Source organism: Dama dama, chromosome 31 (genome assembly GCF_033118175.1).
Source record: "Dama dama isolate Ldn47 chromosome 31, ASM3311817v1, whole genome shotgun sequence".
NCBI lineage: Eukaryota > Metazoa > Chordata > Mammalia > Artiodactyla > Cervidae > Dama > Dama dama.
In genome coordinates this window covers 34,109,037-34,134,121 of record NC_083711.1, presented here as the reverse complement: position 1 = coordinate 34,134,121, position 25,085 = coordinate 34,109,037, and the positions used below count along the sequence as shown (strand labels likewise).

General features: G+C 35.6%; 1 protein-coding gene across 2 annotated transcripts in view; it reads left to right on the top strand.

Annotated features, from left to right (window-relative positions):
* GBE1 (1,4-alpha-glucan branching enzyme 1) overlaps positions 1 to 25,085 on the top strand; it is a 289,682-nt gene that overhangs the window by 141,358 nt on the left and 123,239 nt on the right. For both annotated transcript variants that reach the window (XM_061134227.1, XM_061134226.1), the window contains exons 4-7: positions 3,704 to 3,829; positions 4,905 to 5,040; positions 7,390 to 7,480; positions 11,747 to 11,956. In XM_061134227.1, the coding sequence (XP_060990210.1) occupies positions 3,704 to 3,829; positions 4,905 to 5,040; positions 7,390 to 7,480; positions 11,747 to 11,956 (563 nt within the window). The remainder of the gene's footprint in view (positions 1 to 3,703; positions 3,830 to 4,904; positions 5,041 to 7,389; positions 7,481 to 11,746; positions 11,957 to 25,085) is intronic.

The window sequence follows — 25,085 nt, the reverse complement described above, 5'->3', positions numbered from 1 at the left end:
TAGCTTTTAGCCTCTGAGTTTGTATGTATTCACATTACAAAGATACTTCCTGGTGGCTCAGACAGTAAAAGTGTCTGCCTACAATGCAGGAGACCTGGGTTCGATCCCTGGGTCGAGAAGATCCCCTGGAGAAGGAAATGGCAACCCACTCCAGTACTCTTGCCTGGAAAATCCCAAAGACAGAGGAGCCTGGTAGGCTACAGTCCATGGGGTCGCACAGAGTCGGACCCGACTGAGCAACTTCACTTTTCACTTCTCATGCATTCTTTGGTATAAATTGAAAGAATTTTCTTGTAACCTTCAATATAATTCACTGTATAATTTTTAACAAGCATACACTATTCAAACATTTTATTTTTGCTAATAAATATAATACTAAGATTAATAGATAACAATATAGTTCTTTTGGCACTTCTCTGATTATTTCCACGGGACAAACTTCTATAATTAGAACTGCTGAGTCATTGAGAATTACTTTTTAAAAAATTTTAGATTCTTACTGTCAAATTGCTGTTTAGAATATTCATGCTGTTTTATACTCATATTAGTAGTGAATAAGATTTTCAGTTTGCTAGTACTGAGAAAACACTTCTGTCCATCAACTATTAGACTTTATTGTTGAAAAATCAGTAAAAAAAAAAAAAAAGAAAAATCAGTCAAGCTAGCTCTTTCTTTTCAATTTGCCATATAACATGTGCTATTTTGAGGTTGTAAATTAATGATATAAAGTCTTATTTCATCTAAAAAATCTTTTATCTGAATCTGAACTCAAGCAAGCACAAATTCAGGAAGTGTACTCATCTCTCCTCTTTCTCCCTCCGAAAAGATTTTGGGAGCAGAGTTTAGTCCAGAAAAGCCATATTTTTTACCCATTGGATTGTCTCTCAAGTTTGAGTTATTTAGATTTACTATAAGACTCTTGGGCTTCCCTTGTGGCTCAGCTGGTAAAGAATCCGCCTGCAATGCGGGAGACCCCGGTTCCGTCCCTGGGTTGGGAAGAGCCCCTGGAGAAGAGAAACGTTACCCACTCCAGTGTTCTGGCCTGGAGAATTCAATGGACTGTACAGTCCATGGGGTTGCAAAGAGTCGGACACTACTAAGCAACTTTCACTTTCACAATACTCTTGGTTATTACAACACAGTTTAGAAACAACAAATCAAAGGCAAAGAGAGGTGGCTACTGTCAGCAAGTATATTTCTTCGGAAAACCTAAACTTCTGTAGCAAAAATCCCCTCAATTCAGGAGCCTGAAGAATCAAAAAATTTATTTCCCTTCTCTGTAATGATTATAGTGAAATGTTCCAGATTTGGTGGGAAGCTTTGATCTCATTCAGAGATCCAGGCTCTCCTTTTATTGCTAAAAAAAAAAAAAAAAGGAAAGGATTGGATAATTAAAAGTTTCCATGTCAACCTTCAACATTATAAAAATTGATGAATAGGAATGTCTAATATAAAACACTAATAGAAATGAAGAACTGGAACTTTTGGTAACAAAAATATTAAAGTCATTCAGGAATGAGTAAATAATCCATTGTCGGGTGTAGGATTTTATTTTGTTGTACCTTCAAGCTGATAAGTTAACCTGTTACTGTTTCATGGATTTTGGTAGAAAACACGGGACTCCTGAATCAGAGACTTGCAGTAGTTCCCCTTGTTTTCCACGTCTCATAGGGATAATGTTGTGTGGTGTAGATTGATGCTATGCACACAGTTAGTTTGCCTCATAGCTGAGGAGTATTTACCTTCTGTTATAGAAGCCTTAAGGAAGCCTGTCCATTGTCTTCACAGAAAACATTATCTCATTCCTCAGGGTTGCTTGCCACAAACACAATTCTGAGAAATGGGCTCTGTAATCAATAGGACCTTATATTGTGAGTATATCCAGCAAACTATGTAGGAGCGAGGAAGACCCATAGAAGGAATCTTCCTTCCAGCTTCTATTACTCAGAAGCCTCCAAAGACGTTCATGTGTACTGTAAGACAAGTAATTTTCCAAAGAATGTGGAAATTATGTTCAGCATAAGGAAATTCTATATGTTCTTTGCTTGACGTTTTAAATATTCTCTCTGCCAGCAGACACCTTGAAAAATAATAATTGATTCGTGATCATCCTTTGAGGGGATTGTAGAGTCATTTGCGAAAAAGAGAAAAGATAGGTGGATGGATTAGGCAGGGTGCTATTCATGAAACAACGATTTCTGGTATTTTATTTCCCCATAGCCTGTCCTGGGTTGAAGAGTGAGCAAAAAAGCCTTTTCTCACATACAACACTGTGTGTATTATACTAGAAATGTATGTGACTTAAGGAACTTATTTTGGGAAATAAAATACTCCTGTACACTGTTAATCTTATTCATTTATGTTTTTGTGATAACTATTTGAATAATAGTAGTACTTAGCTGTGATAGGCTTTAATAAGTGGGAGGCATAACTAAAGAGATAAAATTGAGCTCATGTAAGTTAGACGTTTCTTTTTACCACTCACCTGTCCCCTTCATCTTAAATCATGATTTATTCTTTTTCGGTGTCTAAGGGAAGTGCCATGAAAGCCTGTTAAGCAAAAGGAAGTGAGTGTCAGAAGCTCTGCTCAGCTTTTGGTTCTACCACTTGGTAACTTTGGGACTCTGGGCTGCTCATTTAATCTCACTTAATATTTGGGTTATAAAGATTCCCTGGAATCAAGTGAGATATGACTGTGAAAGTCCTTTCTAAGCTATAGAGCATTCTACAAATAATTACCAATAATTATGCATACTTGAGCTTTTCTCAGTTAAAGGAGACTGAGGAATATGTTCTTTCTCAATGCTTAGGGTGTACTGATCACTCAGCATTTAGATTAGTTCCTGATCTGAACATTTTTTGTTACACGCTGCCTGCTTTTAGAAGGCTTAATTAATTAAAAAAAAAACACTTAAAAAAACTATAGTTACTTGGAAACTCTGTTCATGTAGCTCACTTTGTTCTCTAACCATGCTGATAAATTCAAAGCCGTATATTCAGTATTAAGTCGAAAACTGGTGGATTCTGTAAAAATTGCCTTTGCATTTTCATTGTTATTTTTTGTACTGATAGCATTAGTGATACTATTGGCAAATATAGAAATAAATGGTTAAAAAGGAAAATGTTTGGTTTCATATGGTAAAGCATACTTGGAATAAGGTGTACAAGAAGTGAAAAGTGAAAAATATTTGAAAGGTAGTGTTTGTCTATATAATGCAATTATTAATCAAAACCCATTTTTCTCCTTTAGCCTCTTGAAAACGTTATCATTAATTGCTATGAAAAGAAAAAGGAAGAGATGGTGATATAACTCATCACCTTTTTTTTTTTAATATAGTAAGATTTGTTCCTTCTGTTGATTGATTTATTGACAGTAGCTTGCAATAATATTTGTGTCTTTTTACTATCTACTCTATGCTTACTTTAATTAACTACTATAATGGTTGGTTGGCAATGATGGAAATTGCCAGAGAATCATAAAATATTCAAGCTGGAAATGACTTTAAGGATCATATACCATGGCAGATGAGGAGAGCAAGGTTCATAGAATTTAAACATCCTTGAAGTCACACATCTGGATGGCAGTGTAGATTCTTAAGCTCATTCCCCCGTTCCTTCCTTGTCACAGTGCTCATAGACTATCATGCATTAGCTTAGAGTTTTGGAAGTATTTTAAGACAATAACATCTTGTTCTCTTTTTAGCTTGTTATCAGGAGTAAAAGTGGAGAAATCTTGTACCGTATTTCACCGTGGGCAAAGTATGTGACTCGTGAAGGCGGTAATGTGAACTATGATTGGATACACTGGGATCCAGAATACTCGTATAAAGTGAGAACAACACATCTTTAAATAAATGCTTGCCCAATATTCCTAGGAAAATTAAGTTTTTCTTTTATAACTTTTATAGTCATGTTCAACTTCTCTCTTCACCACCGATTTAATATTTTACATCATAGTGCGCCTGTTTGCTATACATATATCAGAGCCCATCATCTATAGCCAATAAAATGTAAAAGTGAGTTTTTATTTGAGGGTGTGTTTCTGAAATAGGGATAGGGCAGAACAGTAAATCTATGTGTACTACCCGATAAGGATTTAAACATTTTAAAAATGATTTTTAAACATTTAAAATAAAATTTCAATTAATCAAAGACTCCAGTGGTGTAATATTTCTCACTATTTGGGTCTGAAGCAGAATCAGGGTCCTTAGGAACAATGAAGATGTCTCATGAATGTATATTTTTTCTGTATTAATTGGAGTAATTTTTTTTAGTTAATTTATTTTAATTGGAGGCTAATTACTTTACAATATTGTATGGTTTTTTCTATACATTGACATGAATCAGCCATGGGTGTACATGTGTTCCCATCCTGAACCCCCCTCCCACCTCCCTCCTCACCCCATCCCTCAAGGTCATCCCAGTGCAACAGCCCTGAGCACCCTGTACCATCCATCACACCTGGGCTGGCTATCTGTTTCACATTAATTGGAGCAATTTTTTAAGGCAGTCTTACTGATAAGAGTTATAAGTATCTTTGAGCTCAATTTTCTGTCCTTTAAGTTATTGAAGCTTGTTGATAAACACTTTGCATTTAATAATTATATATTCATTTCACAGTTCTTATGTTTTCTCTAAGGCTTAGGCTCAAAATACATCTTCAGTCAGTGATAAGCCATAAGTCATTGCATGACTTCTCTTTTAAAATAGGTCAATTACCATGATCCTAACAAGGATTTTTTTTTCCCAAAAGAAATTTTAATGGAGGTAGACAGTGCCTTTCATAAGTGAAAGTAGTTTCAAAGTGTTTGAGTTAATTCTTCATTTCATTTAACATGCTTAATCTGTTAGTGTCATATCTGCATTTTTGGTCTAATTCTATATGTAATTTTAATATTCTGTAGTTTAAACATTCCAAACCAAAGAAGCCAAAAGGTCTACGAATTTATGAATCTCACGTGGGAATTTCTTCCTATGAAGGAAAAATAGCTTCTTATAAACATTTTACATGCAATGTACTACCAAGAATCAAAGACCTTGGTAAGTAATAACTGTGATTTTTATTCAGATAAAATTTTAATGAGTCTGTTCTCTTATTAGAAAAGCTAATTACAAGTGTCTTTTTTTTGTGTTAAGAGATTAAATATGTAATAGAAATGCATTTTATTTTAGGCTTCTCAAATTGCCTTGTAATAGTGATAGCATAGAAAAGAGAAATGGAATAAAGATAGAACATAAGAATTCAAGATATTATTCCAATTTCAATTTTAAGTAATGTGAATTGATGGCTTCCAAAATTGTAGATAAATACATAAGCATAATTACTTTTCTGCAGGAGAGAAGTTTTATCAATTTAAGTGGTCATTGATTATAGCCTGTTCGGTTTACTCTGTTAGGGGAAAAGATCTTACATTTGTAAGTAACTGGAACTCATTTTGTTTCAGAGTCATTGTAGATATAGCTTCTGTTAGGATGACTTATTTGACAGATATTTCTGGTGCATCTTTCTGTGTGAGACACATTGTTCTAGATGTTTGTATATTGTACTCTAATGACAGACCCTGTCTTCATTGGAACAAACAAGAGAGTGAATGATATAGTGTTGGATTATTGATTGGGAATGCTCTAAGTCTGTTATCTTCTTTTTATAGGTTTTTTTCTCATCGTTTCACAGCATATTAGCACCTGCTCCAGTAGCTAGGCAGAAAGATAAACTACATTTAATTAGTCTGTTTCTAATAGGCAGTCCACATTTTGGCTAGAGGAAAGTCTCTCATGATGAAGTTTTCATTTATATAGGTATTTTGATTACCTGAGATGGTGAGGTCAGGTTCCAGAAACCATAATTAATTAAATGTATGGAGAAGTGAATGTGAATTATATTTAATAGATATTATATTAAGGTTGTTATATTTGAGATGTTCTCTCATCTCATGCTGTAATAAATTGTTTATGACCTATATCTTACAGAACTTTCAGCAGCACAGGCATTTTCTTTTTCTTTGTGTTTGAATTTCATAGTCCAGTACTGTCGCCATAAATAATTTTGTTGTTGTTCAGTCACTAAGTCATGTCCAACTCTTTACAACCCTATGGACTACAGCATGCCAGACTTCCCTGTCCTTCACCATCTCCTGGAATTTGTTAAATAAGTTTAGGAATGTTTAATGACATAAAATGAATAATAAAATATATAAGTTGATATTTGCTCATAAGATTAATACTTATTACATAATGGAGAAATAAACAACAAACTCTATAATTTTTATTAAGTATTATACTTGACATATTATTGAGAAATAGTTTACACACATATTTAAACTGAGAGAGCTAATTTGTTTCTTTTTTAACAGCAAAGCCAAAAGTAATAACGTCTCAACAGATACTGAATCATGGAGTTTATGTTGTCCTTTAAACTTATGAATCCCTACTTCTGAATGTGAATTTATAATTGTTCCAGTGTTAATTATATACTAAAATATGTGCACAAGAAGTTATACTAACATGAATTAAATTTTGAGAACAGAATAGGAACATTTTCTATGTACAGTGCAGAAGACAGTCAAATCATATTTGAAAATTTTACCAAATTTTTCTTTGAAGAAAAAGATTTTTTTAGTTTTTTAAAAAGACCAAAATTTATTCTAGTCTGATTATTTGCTTACATTAAAAACACATTAATAAGTATTTTTAAGTATTAAGAGCTTTTAAAAAGACATACCTATCTTTTTGAGTCAGTTCGTTTAGAGTTAAAGCAAAACATTTTCAGATAGAGCAAGGAAAGATGTATGTGTGTGTACTTGTGTGTGTGTGCACACAGGTTTATACATGGATGACTGTAGAGTAATTTTTTAGGTGCTAGAAACATCTAAAAATGGAAATGGAAGTGGAAAATGGAAGCATTAATGCTGGCTTCATAAAAGCCACCTTTTAGAAAAATTGATTTGATGGTATATCTTAGGCTAGAAATAAGAGAAATATAAAGAAAAAGGTGAAATACTGTATATGGCATGCAATCAGTTACTTTTATTTGGCTTTCATAATCTTCAAAATGAATATTACAAGTGTAACTGAAGTTTATCATATGCAGATTGTCATCTTTAATATTCTAAAGCCAAATTAAGAGTATATTTGCATATCATTTATTACTTGTTAAAATGAAGACATTTCAAATAGCTAGACTATAACCCTCAAGAACTAACTGTCCAATTTTGTGTTAGAAGGTCAGACAAGAAAAAGATGTTAAAGTAGTAGAACTTTTTAAAATGACCAGACCTTAGATTATGTGTGAAACCTAATGCCTTTTAAACAGGGGGCTGTGTTTATGTATTTTTTTATTACTTTTTTTATATGTGGCTTTTAATCTCTATTTGACCTTTACTTATACAGGATATAATTGCATTCAGTTGATGGCGATCATGGAACATGCTTACTATGCCAGTTTTGGTTACCAAATCACAAGCTTCTTTGCAGCTTCAAGGTAAAATGAAGGACATGATATCCATTTTCTTATGTGAACAAAAAAATTTAAAAATGGAATGAATTTCTGTATTCCATATGATATCTTATGACCTACTTAGGGTTAACAGAGTTAATAAAATCTGAGCATTTTCTTTTAAGATCATTGATTTTTCTCTCATCAAACCTTAGAGACTAGCCTGATTTAACACTGCTTTTCATGAAATGATTTCTGGTACAGAAAATCCGGTTAGCCTGCTGAAATTGTCATGTTTGGAGGCTAAGCTTTAGTCAGAAAATACTGACTTAGTGAAACCATTATTGCTAGAGCTCATATCCTTTTCTGGAAAGAGACTCACTTATGTAGGAAGGTAACTGAGAAGGCCCTTGGTGGGACTTACACTACCCACAGAACTGTCCTTCTTCCCAGGCTGAAATCCAAGGCATATGACTCTCTGAGCATAAAAACATCAGAGGGTCCTGTGCAGTTGGAGAGGTACTGATCTGAATGACCACAAGTTGCACACGTCCAACTTTGCCCCATGGAGCTTACAGTGTGGTGGCTTGTAAACATCAATCCAGCTCTTATTGCTGTTCAGTTGCTAAGTAGTGTCCGAGTCTTTGTTAACCCATGGACTATAGCACACCAGGCTTTCCTGTCCTTCACCATCTCCAGAGTTTGCTCAAACTCATGTCCATTGATTCAGTATTGCCATCCAACCATCTCTTCCTCCGTGGTCCCCTTTTCCTTCTGCTTCAATCTTTCCCAGCATAGGGTCTTTTCCAGTGAGTCAGCTTTTCACATCAGGTGGCTGAAGTATTGGAGCTTCAGCCTCAGTCCTTCCAATGAATATTCAGGACTGATTTCCTTTAGGATTAACTGGTTTGATCATCTTGCTCTCCAAGGGACTCTCAAGAGTCTTCTCGAGCACCACAGTTCAAAAGCATCAATTCTTCAGCACTCTTCCTTCTTTATGGTTCATCTCTCACATCTGTCCATGACTACTGGAAAAGCCATAGCTTTGAATATAGTCCTTGTGGGCAAAGTGATATCTCTGCTTTTTAGTACACTGTCTAGGTTTATCACAGCTTTTCTTCCAAGGAGCAAGCGTCTTTTAATTTCATGGCTGCAGTCACTGTCTACAGTGATTTTGGAGCCCAAGAAAATAAAGTCTGTCACTGTTTCCATTTTCTCCCCATCTATTTGCCATGAAGTGATGGGACCAGACGCCATGATCTTAGACAGAAATCCAGTAATCGTATATATTATGATTTCCACTTGTAATAAAAGCTAGGAAGAAGACGGAAAATTGTTCGGATAGCATAGAACTCATGGTTTGACCAGTTTAGATCTAAACTGATGTTGCAACTGAGATTTAAAACATGATTAAGAGATAAACAGTTTTCAATCTTAAAAAGGGGGTGTTATCTAGGGGGGAAGGTGAAGTGGGAGTACATAGATAGCATTCCAGACATAGAGAAAAGATACTGATCCCTTTACTTGTTTCTCTTTATAGGATTTCTCCTTGAACGACTTATCTGTCCTTATTGTCCCTAATTCCTCCACTTCTCGTCTTTCTTGAGCTCGTTCCAAGTAGGTACTCCACCTCTTTGCTGAAATTGCTCTTATATAAGGTACTGATGGCCTCCACATATTAAGTCAATCATCAGTTCTTAGCTTACTTGACCTGTCAGCAGCATTTGGCACAATTGATTACTCACACCTTCTTTCAACTTTTTTTTTCTTGGCTTTCAGAATATTAAACTTCCCTGTGGTTTTTCTCACATCTTTTTCTTGCTTCTTCTTTATTTCCTTTGTTCTTTGTTACCACTAAAGATAGGCCCGCCTAGTGCTCAGCCCTTGGTTCCATTCCCTTCTGTATTTAAATGAAGTATCTTTAGGGTCTCGTTAAGACTCATTCTTTCTTATGGCTTAAATACACTTTATATGCCAACCACCAAATTGAAGTCCCCAGTCCTCACCTCTGTTGTGAACTTCAAACCGTGTCTATTTGAGGTTGGAATATCTAGTATGTATCTCATACTTAACCTGTTCCAGACTACATTTCTATTCTTATCTTCTAACCTTCTTCTCTTGTTATTTTCCTTAATGCAATAAATGACATTTCTGTCTTTCAGTTACTTAAGCCAACTGCACTATACTTGCCTTCTCCCTGTATGATCTACACCACACTCTAATTATCAGAAAACTAGCCACCTGTAACTTCAGAATATATCCCAAATCTTTCTGCTTCTCCTGTTCCCGTGGCTACCACTCTGTCCAAGTTGCCACTTCTTACCTGAGTCATTTCATTAGCTCTGTAATGGGTCACTCTGTATTCTCTTGTCCTCCTTCCCTGGCTTTCTCCTCCACACATGGACTACTTTCTGCAAAGTACCCAACGTCAGCTGTTTAAGATGAAAATCAGATCATGTCACTTTCATGTCACTCAGAACTCTCTAACAATTTTCAGCTCTCTTTTGAAATAAAAGCCAAATGTCATACATTGATCCAGAAGGCCTCACGTTATCTGGGTCTTGGACAGTCTCTGGAGTCCTCTCTTTCTTGATCATTACACTCCAGCCACACTAGTGCGTTTGCTCTTCTTCAGATGCTCATTTCCATCTCCAAAGCCTGTTTATTTCTGAACACTCTTCCTTTAGATATTTGCATGCCTTGCTCCCTACTTCTTTCTTAGCTTCAACAAAATGCTGCCTTAGTCGTAAAGCTTTCACTGATGACCTTATTTAAAATAACAAACCTTCCCTTCCCACTAGTGGCCTGGCTTCATTTTTCGTTTGAGCAGTCACTGCTATCTGATATTCCACATATTTTGCTTATTTATTTCCTATCACCCAACTAGAAAACAAATCCCATAAGGCCAGTGATGTTTATTTTGTTCACTAGTGAATCACAGAGCATAGAAAAATTTATGGCACACAGTAGACTGCTTAATAAGTATTTGTAGAATGAATGAATGAATGAATAAAACTTTAGGGCTGTTTATTCATTGAACATGCTTTTCAGTGAGTGGCAAAAGAGGCCAGGTAGCTAGGATAAGAAGAGTAATGGGTAGGGTGTCACAAGATAAATCTAAAGCTTTTGTATGTGTTAAGTCACTTCAGTTGTGTCCAACTCTTTGCAACCCCATGGACTGTAGCCCACCAGGCTACTCTGTCCATGGGATTCTCCAGACAAGAATACTGGAGTGGGTTACCGTTTCCTCCTCCAAGGGATCTTCCCGACCCAAGGTTCAAACCCACATCTCTTATGTCTCCACCATTGGCAGGTTGGTTCTTTACCACTAGTGCCATCTTGGAAGCCCCTAAAGCTTCTGGAAGGAGCCAAATTAGATAGTGCAGTAGGTCATGATGAAGAGAGACAGAAATCAATTCATCACAAGTATGATTACTTATTTAAAAGGCAAAAGATGATTTGAAGTGAAAGTTGCTCAGTTGTGTCTGACTCTTTGCGACCCCATGGACTATACAGTCCATGGAAGTCTCTAGGCCAGAATACTGGAGTGGGTAGCCTCTGCCTTCTCCAGCGAATCTTCCCAACCCAGGAATCGAACAGGGGTGTCCTGCATTGCAGGTGGATTCTTTACCAACTGAAGTATCAGGGAAGCCCTGATACTATGATTGACTGCAATATTGAGACTTTATAAGGGTTCAAAAAGGCCTTCTTCTAGGTAGTGAGTTTTGTTTCCTATTTCACACAGACTAGAAAACCATTTTTAACACAAATCCATGTACATGTGAACTGCCCATCTTTCCTGCTTGGGTGGTGACAGGGCCCACTGGTACTTGGGGTGTTCCAGTCTGGGAATAAGTGAGGGCAGTAGAGATGGCCTCAATCAAGCCACTAAGGATACTCAAAGAAGTATTCTAAGAGCCCCCTAGCTCCAGCCATGCATATACAAAGGGATGGCCAGGTATGTAGACAGGAATGACCATGCCTCTTAAACCAACTAGCCTTGGCAATGGAAATCAGAAGCTGTGAGTATGGAGAAGGGGAATTTTACTATCTGCCTCCTCAAAATGTGAATTTTTATTGGGTTATAAATTTACAGTTATTAGTCAGATTATTTTTTATTAAATGCTTATAAAAATGCCTGATAGCAAATATTAAGCAACTTTGACCTGTGTCTAAGTAATATATCATACTACATTTGCTTTTTTAAAGTATCTAATACTGTTCTGGTAAAACAATTGATTCTCAATAAAGAATTGGTTGTTTCCTTTAAATATGAAGTGATCTTATTTTTACTGTCTCTTTTACCTTCAGCCGTTATGGAACTCCTGAAGAGCTGAAAGAACTGGTTGATACAGCTCATTCCATGGGTATTACGGTCCTCTTAGATGTGGTACACAGCCATGCCTCAAAAAATTCAGAAGATGGACTAAATAACTTTGATGGGACTGAGTCCTGTTACTTTCATTATGGACCTAGAGGGACTCATATTCTATGGGATAGTCGGTTATTTGCCTACGCCAGGTATGTACATATAATATGGAAATGTCTTATTTGTTTAAAAAATAATTCAAGGAGTTTTACCAAATTAATTGTATGTGTACTCTCTCATTGATATCTAATTTCTTAATTTTTAAAAAAAAATTTTATGAGAAATGTTTATCATACATTGAATTTACCTTGTTTTGATTAGCACATGTATTAGTGGTAAGTTGCACTAACTTTCAGTTTTACAAATCACATGCTATTTAACATATATTGGTTATATTGCCACTTAAACGTTTAATGTGAATTTTTTTATTATCTAAAGAACACTTTATCATTTTGAATTAAACATAGAAAATTGCCTTTTAATTGAAAAATACACATTGTTTTAAGTAGACTACTAAAAATACTTTATGTTTTGCTATCTTACTATTACCCATGTTTTTGATTGCAGCAGGATCTTAATAGTATCATGTTTTTAATAGCAGTTAAACTCTATGAACAACTAACATTAGTATGTAATATGTCAGGTATGGTGCCAGGTGTTTTAAATATATTAGCTACATATTTTATATATTATGCACAACAAATCTACTTATATGTAGTAAGTACTATTGTTATGACCACCTTTCAGGTAATAAACTAAGGCTTAGTGTTGAAACAGTTTCTTAAGATTAAAACACATCTCTGACTTGCCATCTAATTAGAAGGGTGTTTAAGTGATTAAATCTAAATTCCAAAATATGGTAATAAAACTTTTTAAACTAAAAAATACTATCAATTTGTATCCATTTTTTATCATAAGTGAAAATATGTTTTCAGGTATATTAAAAGTGGCAGGGTGTCAAGTTATGTATAACTAACTAACTTTTTTATAATATTTCTGAAAGAATTTAATGAATTTTCTGTTGGATGTTACACCACAAATAAATAAGAACACATATGGAAAACCAAAAGAGTAGAAAAATGCTTCAGCAAGTACTTGGATAAAGTGAAAAATTCTAATTTTTGAACATAAATTAGATGACTTTTACATGGAAGAAGTTGTTTTGCTTCACTCTTAATAACAGGCATTATTTTATATTACGTAGCCATATAGGAATCACTCATGTCAGATGAAGCAGCATAATATATGAAAAAAGACACAAGAGGCAGGGTTCCAGGCCTAGTTTCACTCTGGTACAAATTAATCATTCTGGTTCTCAGGTTTTTCATTATAAAAGGAGGCAGAGTTTTGGGACTAATACAATTCCCTCCGTAAAGGTATTTTGTTATTTGTGTCATCTTATTGAACATTGCTTTTTATACTATAGATTTATAAGTAAAAAAAGAACTGAACCTACGTTAATTCTATGATACAACTTAATTTCATTATTGAGTAAATCTTTTAAAAGTAGAATGTGGATGAGAAATACAATTAATGAAGCTTTCTGGTTCATATTTGGATGAATAAGTGTTGACTCTGTCCTGTATAACTGTGTCTTATGAAAGAAGTACACTAAATTGTTAAGTTTTTATGTTTTGAAACAATTTCAATGTGGAATTGAATCTTAAAAAGAAATACATTCAGTAGGTGGATTTCTATGTTATGATACTTTATTTTATTAAAATATGTATTATACTATATTTTTTCTATATCTTGAGCTCTCAAAGTCCATTTAACATTATCCAGTTTTTTAAGGAAAAAGAATTACACATAACTGTTTTTAAAACTTTTCTGGTATTGAAATTAAGACATATTTAAATTTTAATTTAATACTTATTTTCTTCTTCATTGAATTAACTATTAATCTTTATCAGGTGCTTACTTTTGGTTAATATAATATATGATTGCAGGTTTTTTTTTTTCTTATGATTTTTTTTTTGGTTTTGTTATGTCATGTAGGCTTAGACTTTTGTAAATATAGTTCCATTCAAAATATATTTCTATAATTCAAGTATTTTGTTTACTTCATATGTCTAAATCCTCTAATTTTTATAGAATTAGTATTTCTATGTAGATTTATGCTTTTAGTTACGACATCATTAAGCTACATAGATAAATCCTACAAAACCAAATTTTTAAAAAGCTAAATCCAAATTCCCACAAATAATTCTATAATATTTAGGTTTGTCAATTTATAACATGCTAAAGATTCCAGGATCCTTATCTTTGAATTATTTTCTCAATGTATGCATGCTAAGTTGCTTCAGTCACGTTCGCCTCTTTGTGACCCTATGGACCATGGCCCGCCAGGCTGCTCTGTCCTTCGGATTCTCCAGGCAAGAATATTGGAGTAGGTTGCCATGCTCTCCTACAGAAGATCTTCCTGACCCAGAGATTGAACCCACATCTCTTATGTCTCTTGTATAGACAGGCTAGTTCTTTACCACTAGTGCCAGCTGGGAAGCACATACTGTGGTGTAATTGATTAAAATCTTTATTGACAAAAAATTTACATTAGCCTGATGAAAATATATTACAGTTTTCTTTTACATTCTCTTCCTTCTGTTCTGACTAGTTGGAACGTGTTAGTCACTCAGTCATGTTGGACTCTTGCAAACCAATGGACTGTAGCCCACCAGGCTCCTCTGTCCAGGGGATTCTCCAGGCAAGGATACTGGAGTAGGTTGCCATTCCCTTCTGCAGGGGATCTTCCCAACTCAGAGTTCAAACCCTGGTCCCCTGCATTGCAGGCAGATTCTTTGTTGTCTGAGCCACCAGGCAAGCCCCATCTCACTAGTTATAGCATATGTAATATAACATTGTTTTGGCATAATGCGAAAACCATTTTTATAATCAGCATTCATGATTAAAGTCCTTTGCACTTTTGGTTGTTCATTGCTGCTTAACAAACCTGCTCAAAATGCAATGACTCCAGATAAGGGCAGTTGATTATTTTACTTTTAGATCTGCAATTGGGGCATAGGTCACTGTGACATCTCTCCTCTTTTCCTTGTTATGGTCTAGATCTGGAAACAGACACAGCGTCATTTCTGCTGCAAGTTATTGTCCAAACAGTTACAGATTTGGGGGTGTGCATCCTTTAATTTCACTCAGGCGTATCAAAGAGTTTTACGGTTAACTTTCACAAATTTCCACATCTAACACATTTTGTCCATACACAGTAAATATGCCATTTCACAAATTCAAAAGAGATATATTAAAATAACTGTCTATGTGAAAATGTTATTGCTTTTCTCAGCTATATTTCTGCGGTAGAGAGTTTGTCTGAAATAGGCAATTTTCAAAAAAATATGCTAATCAATATAAAAGTAATAATGTCATTTTTGTTAATTAGAAAATATAAAAAGGCATAGGAAATCCAGAATATAAATTATTATTCTTTATAAATATAAATAACATTGTTTGTATGTGGCTGTACCTAATGAGTATTCTTTTCATGCATGCAGGAAAGGGAAAGTCGCTCAGTCACGTTCGACTCTTTGTGACACCATGTACTCTATACAGTCCATGGAATTCTCCAGGCCAGAATACTGGAGTGGGTAGCCATTCCGTTCTCCAGGGATCTTCCAAACCCAGGGATCGAACCCAGGTCTCCCGTATTGCAGGTGGACTCTTTACCCTCTGAGCCATGAGGGAAGCCCAAGGATATTGTGGGTAGCCTATCCCTTTTCCAGAGTGTCTTCCTGACCCAGGAATCGAACCAGGGTCTCCTGCATTGCAGGCAGATTCTTTACCAGCTGAGCTACATGTTTTATCCATATAATCACAGGAAAACCCAAACTCTTGCTATTACTATGTACTTAGGATAGTGACTTGTTTATAATTTTCAGTTTGTTTCTTATCCAGATGAAATCAGCAATTATATTTATACTTCATGTTTTAAAAGACAGATTATTTTTCACCCCTTATCTTAAATGTGTTGATTAATATTATACTCCATTAAAAAGTAGATATAAAGAGGGTTCATGGTTAACCTATGATCCTAATAAGCCTCTTTTTTGAAAACTGGGAATAATTTTTGAGAACTTGGAATAATTTTTGAAATTATCGTGTTTACTGTTTGGAAAAATTGATCTTACGTAGAATCAGTTTCTACAGAGATATGTTGCTGATGCTCATTTCATCCTGTCTATATGTTACAACCTGTCACCACTTATAGTTTCTGATTCAAGTGCCATCATCAGAGTTACCAGAATTAAATCTCTCACTCTGAGTAATACCAGAGATCCTGACTGTGCTATTTCATTACCTGCTATGAATAAATTTCCAATCAGGAGCTGCCCATGTTTTAATTTTCTGTCTACTCGGCTGAACTGCCTTCTAACTCTGCTAAATTACTAATGACAGTTCATAACAGAGATTGGCTTGTTCTTCCTTTAGTTGGTAAAGAAAACTTCTTGATAAATCTGTCACCCATAAGTTTCAGAAGTTTCTAGAATGAGAAATAATGGATATCATTTAATGGTTTCAGTTTTAAATTCTACTTTTTCCTATGTGTCTGGCACTATGTAAATGCACTTGATAAAATTATGAAGACAACTGCACATTTGTGGAGCTTAAACAATTATTATATCTTAACCTTTACTAAAGCACTAGATGAAAATTGTTTCTTTCTTGAGTATTTCCTTCAAAGATAAGATATGAGTCTCAAAGGAGATAGCATAGTAGAGCTAATGCTCTTTTTTTTTTTCCCCCAAGAACCTTACATTTAGGTACAAAAGTAATGTAATCATATTTCTGTCAGCATGAGTTTGTAATGTGACAACTATTAGGCAGGAAGACGCTCTGCTCTTATCTTGAGTTATTAGAGTTCCTTTCAGAAATAAAAGTGAATCTAGTTTGATCTTTTAGGGTCCTAACTACATAGTAAAATAGCCTTTAGTATAGACACTATAGTATTATTTGGGTCTTTTACTTCTTTCTAGGTCCATTCCACAAGTTAGAATGTGGAAGGAAATTTGTGGGGACCATCTCTGCTGAGAGTGGATATTTGGATCTTAAATATTCTGTGATATCTTATGTGGTATTTCTTTTTTAATTTGTTAATATAGTGAATTGCATTTACTGATTTTGAATGTGAAGTCAATCTTGCATTTCAGGGATAAGGTCTCAGAAACTTAGGCACTAAAATTCTAAACAAAAATTTGGCATGTATTTATATGATATTTGTTGTTTAGTCACTGAATTGTGTCCAACTCTTTTGCAACCCCATGGACTGTAGCTTGCCAGGCTACTCTGTCTGTAGGATTTCCCATGCAAGAATAGTGGAATGGATTGCCATTTCCTTCTCCCGGGGATCTTCCTGACCCAGGGATCGAACCTGCATCTCCTGCATGCATCTCTTGGGCTATAGGCATATTCTTTACTGCAGAGCCACCAGAGAAGCCCATTTTTATGATATTACATCATGGCTAAATCAGTTATTAATGATAAATCTTAATTTAAGGATTACTGTGATTGATGTATTAATTAGTCTTCCCTGGTAGCTCAGACGGTAAAGCATCTGCCTGCAATGTGGGAGACTCAGGTTCAATCCCTGGGTTGGGAAGATCCCTTGGAGAAGGAAATGGCAACCCACTCCAGTACTCTTGCCTGGGAAATTCCGTGGACGGAGGACCCTGGTAGGCTACAGTCTATGGGATCGCAGAGTCAGACACGACTGACTGACTTCACTTTGTACTTTGATATATTAATTAATGAGTATATGACATCATGATGACTATCAGGATATTGAAAAGCTATGCATCCAGGACATGAATGCAAAACTCTAAATTTTTTTTTTAAGAAAACTTAAAAGTCGTATGCTATTCTATGATTTTTTTTTTTAAAAAAGCAAAGAACAAAAAGCCACAGACCATCAAGTGAAATGATTGCTCTTTTTTTTAATAATAAAAATGGCCACAATAACACAGAAAAACAGCAGGAAGAAGGTAAATGTGTGCAACTACTGTTAAAAACAGGTATCTGAAAAAGTTTTAACTTCATATAGGATGCGTTGATAGATATATATGCTTGAAATTTCTACACATATGTTTATCAGAAGTTAGGGAATAAACAAATATAAAAAATAACTCCCTTCAGGGTATAGGTGACATTTTAACAACTAATTTGAAATAGCTGCTTTCAAAGAAAGTTTAGCTATGGGGAAATCATTTGGGGCAAAATATCAAGAAAAAATTTCAATCTTTGTGCTTTTATTGCCACACATAATTTCAGTCATAAAGAAAGTTTGATGTGCATACACATGAATCTTGGAGCATTTTTTGCCAAGCTTCTAAAATTGTCCCAATTTTAGTTTATCTTAAACCCATTGGTTATAATTATGGGTATAAATGAATCACCTTGCAGTTAATTGACAAAACCACTTGACTAACTTCAGGGAAAATTAAATATATAAGCCATATTTCATGAAAGATGGTAGATAGTGGAATGAGTTGGAAGAAATAAATTTTATAATTTAACAAAGATAGCCATTGATTTTCTTTCATTTATATCTATATAATATCACATAAGTGAAGTAAAGTTGCTCAGTCGTGTCCGACTCTTTGCGACCCCCATGGACTGTAGCCCACCAGGCTCCTCCATCCATGGGATTCTCCAGGCAAGAATACTGCAGTGGGTTGCCATTTCCTTCTCCAGGGGATCTTCCCGACCCAGGGATCGAACCCAGGTCTCCCGCATTGCAGGCAGATGCTTTAATTTCTGAACCACCAGGGAGGCCCATAATGTCACATAGATATATCTCTTTTAGTGAGCTATTATAGCCAGGATAAGCATTAAAATCACATACCAAAGTGGTTGTAAGTTTAACCAGATCTTGACTATTTTATCTTTATTTTAAAGTTAGTTTCTTTTTGTGTATCTATTACTATATTACTAACGTGGCATATATTTGTGCTGAAAAGTAAATACGTACATGGAGGAGTGTGCAGAAAAATTATTACTGATAAAGTACACAGTCAAAAAAGCTTACAGGTAATTGCTTAGGTAAATTAAGGTTAACGTCAAAGATTTTTTTTAAGCAAAAGAAACTTTTTTTTCTGATCAATTTATTCATAAATTTATTGAATGATTTTTTAAATAAACTTCCTAAGTATATACCCTATGTCCTATTTTAAAGGAGACAATAGTTTTCATATATTTTATTAATATTTAGCACAAAATGCTAGAAGAAAGTGTATGTTTAATTTCTTAAGCTAGGTTTCAGAACATTTAGTATTTTTTAAAATTGAAGTAACACAATATTGTTTTAGACAAATACCTGTCTTGTTCACTATAAAAAGCAAATCACAGATGGTTTAAAGATAATTTTGGACATCGATTTAGCAAACAGCTAGCTATTCCAAAGGGAATCAGGCAATTAAAAGTAAACAATAACTTATGCAGCCTATTCATTAAGAATATTAAAATTTCACAGAATTATTTTTAATAATGCTGGATGTCCCATAAAAATTCTTTCTGTTTTCTTCTTTTATAGTATTTTTTCTCTTCTTTTTAGTAACTCTTCCTTATTTCACCTTGATTAAGGAAACCGGTTAAATGTACCATTTCAAAGAAGGTAGAGTCAGATTCAAAATGCAGACAGACTAATTCTCTTTTGTACAAGAGACTAAGAAAGTTGCTATATCAATCTAATCTGTCTGGATTTGAGTTTGAATGGTAGAAATATAACTTCTCTCACGGGGTTTATGAGATCATTCAGCTTCGCAGAAAGGTTTCTATTGATGCAGAGCGCAGCCCTGGAGTAAGGATTTACAGTCTTTGTATAAACTTTGTGCCTGGTATTATCTGCCTCGTTTATTCCCACAAGTCTAAAATTTAAGTACACAGGGATATCCTGAAAATATCTTGAGTATTTAGGTCTTACTCATAACACTCACCTTCTTAAATGCAAACTCACTCTAACATAGGACTGTTCTTGGTAATTTACCTTAAGTTTGAAAATGTAGAGCATGGTCTAAAAGCAGCTTTTTAAACTTCAGACATGGGTACCTGCTTGTGAAAATGGTCTGAAAGTCCCTATTCAATGGTTGTTCATTTAAGTCTGGGATTTTCTCAAGTAAATGATAATATCGGGGTTTTTCTTATGACCTTTTTAAACAAGCAGGTGCAATGTGAAAAAAAATCAATTTTTCTGTTTTTATCTGTGTGTACCAAAACAGCTTGTTTAAGCATGTCTCTTTTCTAGGTTATGGACTAGCAGTTTTGAAGTTATAAAGAGGTATTTCATGGTTTCCTAGCTGAATGATTTCCTTAGTGTCATGCTGCTGATAAATAACCCATGTTATAGCAAGCCAGTTATTTTCAGAAAGTATAGATATCTCTTAAAATTTTGGAAGGACACATATTTATCAGCAACATAAAAATTATTTATTTTTTGAGGGTCTCCTCCATTCATTTGGATCAGTGATCAGACATATTTTTCCCTAACTTCTGAATTTCCCATCTACATTTTGTGATGGTGAGATATCTCTATTTGATCTTTACTCTTCTTTTTCTTTCACTGTTAGTAAGATAAGCCATCAGCATCAGGATTTCTTTCATTGTCTCTTTCCAGCTTAAAATATCTTCCCGAGATTAGACCGTTTCCTGAGTAACATTTCAAATTTCTATCTGCTAGAAGTATTAGTAAAACTCAAGGGAAGTTATAGCTGACATTTTCTCTTAGTTCTTTTGGAGACAAAACAGTGCAACAGCCAACTTTTCTAAGACATAAGCCTATGCTTAGCACTGTGTAGAGATGGCAAATGAGGCCAACTAGCTCTCTAATGGGTCACCTGGCCTCTGTAAGCGATGATGATCATGATGATTATGAATGTGAAAAGACAGTGTTAGTCACTCAGTCATGTCTGACTCTTTGTGACCCCATGGACTGTAGTCTGCCAGTCTCCTCTGTCCATGGAATTCCCCAGGCAAGAATACTAGAGTCCACACACCATGAACCTACTTAGAGTGTGCAGTTCCAGTAGCCTTGAGTCTAGCCATAGAGATGTGCAACCATGACCATAATCAATTCCAGAAAAATTTTGTTACCCCTAAAAGAAACCCTCTATGCGTTAGTGTGTGTGTATGTGTGTTCAGTAGCATCTGACTCTTTACAGCTCCATGGACAGACTGTGGTCAGCCTGGCTCCTTCATCTATGGGATTTCCCAGGCAGGAATACTGAAGTGGGTGACCATTTCCTTCTCCAGGGGATCTTGCCAACCCAGGGATCAAACTTGGGTCTTTACAACTGAGCCAGCAGGAAAGTGCATGATGATTAGAGTGTAGCCTTTATGAAGGGTCATTCAATTTGAAGGCATTAGGTACCTTGCATACATTATGAACTTTCTTCTCTAACCACCTGATAATGCAGTATCTCCTCCCATCTTTTGCCATTTCCCATCTTCTGTCCCTGCCTCATTTTTCTCTGTTGCACTTACCACCATTTTGCATTTGAAAAAGATAGTAATAACTTGTTAATTTTTGAATTTAGTGATATATTTGCTGTTTATCTATTAAATGTGGAAGTAAAGTTAATTATTATTTCCTATAGATTACATTTTAAGTAAAGCACTATCTGTCTCTTAAACTTTTCAACATCAAATTTTCTTGGCATGAAAGTGACACTGCAGAGTATCAATTTGGTAGTGTTACATATTCTTTGGGCTTCCTGGTGGCTCAGACAGTGAAGAATCTGCCTGCAATGTGGGAGACCTGGGTCCATTTCCTGGGTCAGGAAGATGCCCTGGAGGAGAAAATGACAAGCCACTCCAGTCTTTTTGCCTGGAGAATCCCCATCAATGGAGGAGCCTGGCAGGCTACAGGCCATGGGGTTGCAAAGAGTCAGACACGACTGAGCGACTAAGCATAGCACAGCACACCTATTTAGAACTCTGTTCAGTGAAGAAAGCTGTCAATGATACTTCCAGCCGCAATGATGATGAGAATAATAAATACTAATTATAGTGTAGATATAAAAGATCTGACATAAGTGATTTTAGAATTAAATGACCTTTATCTCTCTGATCTCAAACCAAGCTGTTTAACACTTGAATCTGAGTTGCATATATGAAGAGCTCATAATAATAATATTATTATTTATGTACCACAGAGCAGTTGTTTAAACTATATAAAATGACATCATTGGAAATGTATGACATACTATACGTAGAACATTATGAAGAGTTTAGAGTTGTACTTTCAGATTTTTGGTAAAGGTGAAAGCAGGTCTCAAGTCACAAACCAGCCATACCTCAGTCACCACTGAGGGAAACAGATCAGGTAGCAGCCTTGGCAACTCAGAACAAATAGGTCCTATCTGGAGGAGCTGCCACATCCAAGCTCCTGGGGATGATTACCATGTGAGAATGTGGCCCGTGAAGCCACATCTTCCAGTTCTTTGAGTAAGGTCAGAAGCCCACATTTTATATGAAATATTCCCATTTTTAAGTGTCTGCAATTACTTTATATTTTTGAAGTTATTGTGCAGACTAACCGAACAAAAATTTGGGATTGAAAACAATCTCTGGCCTCCAGGGCTATCTGTGGACTCTGAGATGGGCCTTAGGTTAAGAAGAGTATCAGATTCTATAAAACCTCCAAAATTAAGTAGTAAATTAGATACTGAGTCAGATATGATAATAAGACATTACAGTTTAAACACAACATTGTCATTCAACTTTCTTTGCGTTAGCAGTTGTAATTTTATAGACTTAAACTTGTAGTGTGATAATGTCACTCAGCAGAACTATGTTAGCATCTCCTTGATTTTAAGTAGCCAATGAATCAATAAAATAAGTGCCTTTTAAGATCAAGTTCAATAAATCAAATTTCATATTTAATGAAGAAATGGACAGAGTTAAAATTCAGGAGCCTTTTTTATTTTAATTGCATCTAGGTTTTAAGTAATTTCTTTAAAAATATGTAACTGTAGTTATTGACTTTTGGGGAAATTATAGACAATGGGTAGAGGCCTTGCTGGGTTCAAATACTATTTCCACCACTTAGCATGTAGCCACAGCCAGGTCAGTTAACATTTCTAAGTTTAATTTCCTCATCTGTAAAATATGATTCTACTTGAGTCTCCTTTGTGTGACTGTAAAGATTTAGTGACAGACTAAATGCTAAGAGTTTTGCCAAGAGAACGCACCAGTCATAGCAAATACCCTCTTCCAACAACACCAGAGATGAATCTACACATGGACATCACCAGATGCTCAGTACCAAAATCAGATTAATTATATTTTTTGCAACTGAAGATGGAGAAACTTTATATAAGAGGCAAAAATGAGAGCGGGAGCTAACTGTGGCTCAGATCATGAACTCCTTATTGCAAAATTCAGACTTAAATTGAAGAAAGTAGGGAAAACCACTAGGCTCTTCAGGTATGACCTAAATCAGATCCCTTATGATTATACTGTGGAAGTGACAAATAGATGCAAAGAATTAGATCTGATAGAGTGCCTGAGGAACTATGGACAGAGGTTCGTAACATTGTACAGGAGGCAGTGATCAAGACCATCCCCAAGAAAAAGAAATGCAAAAAGGCAAAGTGGTTGTCTGAGGAGGCCTTAGCAAATAGCTGAGAAAAGAGAGAAGTGAAAGGCAAAGGAAAAAAGGAAAGACATACCCGTCTGAATGCAGAGTTCCAGAGAATAGCAAGGAGAGATAAGAAAGCCTTCCTAAGTGATCAATGCAAAGAAATAGAGGAAAACAATAGAATGGGAAAGACTAGAGATCTCTTCAAGAAAATTAGAGATAAAGGGAAAGTCACTCAGTCCTGTCCACTCTTTGCGACACCATGAACTATACAGTCTATGGAATTCTCCAGGCCAGAATACTGGAGTGGATAGCCTTTCCCTTCTCTGGGGGATCTTCCCAACCCAGGGATTGAACAAAGGCCTCCCACATTGCGGGCAGGTTCTTTACCAGCTGAGCCATAAAGGAAGCCTATTTCATGCAAAGAGGGGCACAATAAAGGACAGAAATGGTTTGGACCTAGCAGAAGACATTAAGAAGAGGTGGTAAAAATACACAGAAGAATTATACAAGAAAGATCTTATTGACCTGGATAACCATGGTGGTGATCACTCACCTAGAGCCAGACGTCCTGGAGTGAAGTCAAGTGAGCCTTAGAAAGAATCCTACGAACAAAGCTATTGGAGGTGATAGCATTCCACCTGAACTTCAGATCCTAAAAGATGATGCTTTTAAAGGTCTGCACTCAATATGCCAGCAAATTTGGAAAACTCAGCAGTGGCCACAGGGCTAGAAAAGGTCTGTTTTCATTGCAATCCTGAAGAAAAGCAATCCTAAAGAATATTTAAACAACCACACAATTGCACTCATTTCACAGGCTAGCAAAATAATGCTCAAAGTCCTTCCAAGCTAGAATTCAACAGTATGTGAACCGAGAACTACCAGATGTACAAACTGGATTTAGAAAAGGCAGAGGAACTAGAGATCAAATTGCCAACATCCATTGGATCATAGAAAAAGCAAGAGAATTCCAGAAAAACATCTGCTGCATTGACTGTGTTAAAGTCTTTGACTGTGTGGATCACAACCACCTGTGGAAAAATCTTCAAGAAATGGAAATACCAGACCACCTGACCTGCCTCCTGAGAAACTTGTATGCAGGTCAAGAAGCAACAGTTAGAGCCGGACATGGAACAACAGATTGGTTCCAAATTAGGAAAGGAGTATGTCAAGGCTGTATATTGTCACCCTATTTATTTAACTTGTACGCATAGTACATCATGAGAAATGCCGGGCTGACGAAGCAGAAGCTGGAGTCAGGATTGCCGGGAGAAATATAAATAACCTTAGGGATGCAGATGACACCACCCTTATGGCAGAGAGCAAAAGGGAATTAAAGAGCCTCTTGATGAAGTTGAAAGAGGAGATTGAAAAAGCTGGCTTAAAACTCAGTATTCAAAAAGCTAAGATTATGGCATCTGGTCCCATTGCTTCATGGCAGATAGATTGGGAAACAATGGAAACAGTAACAGACTTTTTTTTTCTTGGGCTCCAAAGTCACTGCATATGGTGACTGCAGCCATGAAGTTAAAAGACGCTTGCCCCTTGGAAGAAAAGCTATGACAAACCTAGACAACATATTAAAAGGCAGAGACATTACTTTGCCAACAAAGGTCTGTATAGTCAAAGCTATCATTTTCCAGTAGTCATGTATGGATATGAGTGTTGGACCATAAAGAAAGCTGTGCACTGAAGAATTG